Source organism: Arvicola amphibius, chromosome X (genome assembly GCF_903992535.2).
Source record: "Arvicola amphibius chromosome X, mArvAmp1.2, whole genome shotgun sequence".
Classification (NCBI taxonomy): domain Eukaryota; kingdom Metazoa; phylum Chordata; class Mammalia; order Rodentia; family Cricetidae; genus Arvicola; species Arvicola amphibius.
In genome coordinates, this window is record NC_052065.1 from 111578698 (window position 1) to 111583055 (window position 4358).

General features: G+C 43.3%; 1 protein-coding gene across 1 annotated transcript; it reads left to right on the forward strand.

Moving 5' to 3' along the window:
• On the forward strand, nucleotides 1-867 carry LOC119804447 (cancer/testis antigen 47A-like). The gene has a single exon (XM_038315863.2). The coding sequence runs from the start codon at nucleotides 1-3 to the stop codon at nucleotides 865-867; it is 867 nt and encodes a 288-aa protein (XP_038171791.2).
• The last annotated feature ends 3491 nt before the right edge of the window (nucleotides 868-4358 follow it).

Here is a 4358-nt window from a genome sequence, read left to right on the forward strand (position 1 = left end):
ATGTCTGCCACAGGGGATCAAGATCCAACCAGAGAGACCCGAGATGACCCGGTAGCCCTTGAGGGAGAGTGGCTACAAGAAGCTGCAGGGGGCAGCGAGATAGGCCACGAGTCCGGCCTCAATGGGGCCTCGGCCACTCCTGCCATTGAAGAGATGATGGCCGTTCATCCTAGGGGGATGGACAATGCTGGGCCTGAAAGAAACCAGGAAGAAGGGGGTGACAGGAGAGAGAGCTCAGATGCTGAGGAAGACTCAGATATTGAACCTGTTGACGAGGAGGGAGGAGAGGAGGAGATGGAAAATCTAGGAGATCGAGAAGCGGTGGAGGACCATCGATTCCCAATGGCTGCCTTCCGATTCATCTTTCTGGACGTGATCCATGCCATTCTCAACCGTGTCTATTACAACGACCATGCCTCGATGGGGAACCCTCGTGAAAACGACGGAGCGATAGAAACACCTGGCCCTTCTGCTTCTGGCCACTCAAGTGAGGTCCAAGTTCCATCGGGGCCCCTTCCATCCACAGTGACGGCCGCAGGGTATGGCTGCCAGGCCCCATACACTGCAGGTCGGGCCCGAAGCCTGCCAGAAATTATCTCAACGTTTCCGGAGCTGGAGGAGCCTCCAGACTTCGAGGAAGAAGCAGATCATTACCTGCCAGAGCCACATCTTTGCATGAGAGAGCCAGCAGTTAGGGCAGCAGCCAAGGAGCAAGCAGGAGAAGAGATGGCAGCACAGGCGGCGACAACAGAAGAGCCAAAAAGGGAAGTCATCGAGCAAGCCATGACCTCAGAGGGTAAGGAAACAAGCTCTAGGGGCCTAGATGAGGAGATTGGTGCTGGGCAGCGGTTGGGAGGCAGGAAATAAGGACAAAGATTGTCACTGAGAGGGAGGCTGAGGCCAGGGCTTCTCTGGGTGCAACAATTGACTCTGCTCAGTGCTGGCCTCTAGTGGGCAAACTCATGGCTGGGCGGGAAATGCCTCTAAGGTCAAAAGGTTCTGGTTAAAAAATTGGTTCATTTGATTTGCATTTCCCTGATAGCTAGGGAGGTTGAGCATGACCTTAAGTGTCTTTTGGCCATTCGAACTTCTTCAATCACCTTCCTGGACCTGGGGGGAGTTGGGAGGACCTTGGTCTTAGCATAGAGTGGGGAACCCTGATGGCTCCTTGGCCTTGAGAGGGAGGGAGGGGAGGTATGCCTGGAGGGGAGGGGAGGGAAGGGGGAGAAGGAAGGGAGGGAGGGGAGAGGAGGAGGGAAGGAGATGGAAATTTTTAAATATAAAAAAAAGAGATAAAAAAAAGAACCACAAATTGAATATCTATCTATATGTATATGTATGTATATATATATATATATATATATACACACACACACAGATAGATAGATGGATAGATAGATAGAGTCAATGTTTGTTTTTGTTATTATTAAGAAATATTACAAAAGAAAATATTTTAAATTTGTAGCTATGCTTTTTTTTAGCACAGAAGAATAAAACTTAGGCTTTCTGTTGCTCGCCTTCCTGGACTTAGGGGCAGCTGGGAGGACCTTGGACTTAACATAGTGAAGGGAACCCTGATGGCTCTTTTTCTTGGAGAGGGGTGGATTGGGGGTATGGGTGGAAGGGAGGGGAGGGAAGGGGAGGAGGAGGGGAGGAGATGGAAATTTTTTATAAGAAAATAAAGAATTAAAAAAAAATATTGGTTCATGCAGGGCAGTGGTGGGGAAAGCCTTGACTCCCAGCACTCAGGAGGCGGCAGGGGGATCTCTGTGATCGAGGCCAGTCTCTAACAACCTTTATAAGTTTTTGATTTGAGACAGTCTCATGTACCCTAGATTGGCCTTGAGCTCACTATGTAGCCATGATCTCCAAAAGACAGCTTGGGAGCTAATAGAAGGGACATCTACAGTCAAAGAACAAGCAAATGGTGTTCCTCATTTTGTTTATGGCTTTAAAAGGTGTCAAGGCTCTTAGGAGTTTTATGCTCTGCATGGATGAACTAGTTTTTGAGCACTTGCTGGGGAAGGGAGTGTTAGTATTCACGGCTTGAGAAAAATTTACCAAGAAATTCGTACTTGAGGCAAACAGGTATCTTCCTGCCGAGGTCCTGCCCAAGGTGTAATGGATGCAATGGGGACCAATGCTTCTGATGTCTTCTTCAAAGGAGAAGAAGTGAACATCATTGCTTGGGATATCTGCTGGGAAAGGGAAAGAAATGTCACTGTGGGAATGAGCAGGTGGCAGAAGTGTGAAGATTAGGGAAGGGGTAGCGTGAACAGAAAGAAGGTACCTAATTACTGGTTTTTTAGTTACTCATGTTCTTTATCCTGAGAGTAGATGTGGCTGGCACTATTGGTTGGGAATTAGGATACTTTTTTTCACTCTGGTTTTAAATGATCTTTACTAAATAAACAGGCGAATACCATTGTAATCCCTGGAATGACAATCACGACATCTTTGAGGAGGAGGAAGAAAAAGGAGAAGAACAGAAGAACCAAGAACAATGTGATGATGTCAGCCCAGATCCAGCAGACTGCAGCACCGGAAAATCCAGGTTCCTGTGGTGATTTTTGAGTATCCATCACCATCCCTGCAGTCCCTTTTCAGTTGTGCCGCCTCGTTTTAAATTCTAATTCATTAATCGGGGAAACTTTACTTTGAATTCAAACAAAATTCAATTTAACTGTTTTAGAATGAGACGAAATCGCCATATACTTGCTAATCTGAAATGTAGTGTGTACTTGGTGGGATTCCTGGGTTACTCTGAGGTCATTTGTCCATCAGTGTAAGACTAATAACAAGTAGTAAAGGTATTAGACTTAACACCCGTATCAAATGCAGACCAATATCTCTAGAGAGAACAACTGTCAGAATAACGGTGGTGGTGGCTGGGTTGGGCACTAGCTGAGTCCTCAGTGCCTGGCCACAGTTATGCAGTCCCCTCCTACAGACAAATAGTAAGCAGCTGGTACTTCAATTAGAGTAATTTTTAATGGTTAACAACTAAATGTTCATTTAGCTATAGATTTTTATATTTTATACAAGCCCAAAGAAATTTAGTCGTAATGTGACCATTCAACACCAAACTGACAATTAAAGTTGAAGAAAGCTTTTCTTTCAGTATCTTTAAGTGATCAGCATTTTCTTCTCTTTCTTTTCTCTGTCCTTCTTTCTTTTCTTTTTTCCCTGTATTTTCACAGCTGAGTGCTCCATGAAGCATACAGAAGCCATGTGCCCAGGAGTGTAAGGAAGATCACCTGTGCAAATAGCACTGGCTTTTCTAGCTGGACAGTTTTCTTTCCAAGACAGCACAACTTTTCAAGCAGAATAAACACACCACACACAGGACTGAGGTTGTGGCTCATGGTGTTGGCATGTGCAGGGCTGTAAATTCAATTCATTGATGAGCACACACACAGACAGACACACCCCAATAGTGAAAACGTTGGCGTACTCACTTGATTAATAGTTCCGGGTTTAATTTATAAGAGAAAAGCATGTTGATTTTATGTAACTGTTGAGATAAAACACAAGTTGGCAGACAGGCACCAATGGCGGCTCACGTTCTTAAATACAGGAAGCAGATTACTCTTGTATGATGGGTCACTTTCTCTCATTTTTATCTGTAGTTAAGAAGAATAGGAAGAAAAGGAGGAGAAGGAAACCTTCTTGAACGTGACTAAATTTAGGTTTTTCCACTTCTGAGAATTCCAGCAAGGTTTCTTCACTGACATCTTTCTTTAAGTTCATTATCTAGTAGTGATATTTCTCCTTATGAATTCAACATCGTTCACTCAAGTTCCGAAGGAAACCGTCTCTTGGGATGAATAAAACACAGGCATGATTTGGAGGCCACACTGTAATTCTCTTTTACTTCTTTCATGTTCATTTGACAGGATAGCAAGCATTTAATACCTGTTTTCATATATTTTATTGCAGCTAACTACTTAATATAACAAGCTTAGAGCAATTTTATACACAGGAAGGTGAAGTATAAGGCTTTATTTGAAGTCCATGGCTCTATCCAGTAACATGTGCATTTTCTTACCTGTTACAGATTTGTTTGATAATATTTGATAAATTAAAAATGTGATTTTAAAAGAAATGAACAGGAATATTTGTAGCTTTTATCTAGATAAATACTTCTCATTCGTTTCTACTTTCCCCTTTTTTTCACCTTACTTTCACTGAAAGGCAAACCTGTTTTATTTTATTGTGGTCCTAATGAAATTCAATGCCAATTCTAAAACATTTTTTTCTTATTTTGTTTTTGAGACATGGCTTCTTTGTATAGCTTTGGAAACTCTCCTGGAACTCACTTTGTAGACCAGGCTGTCCTAGAAGTCACTGAGATCCAC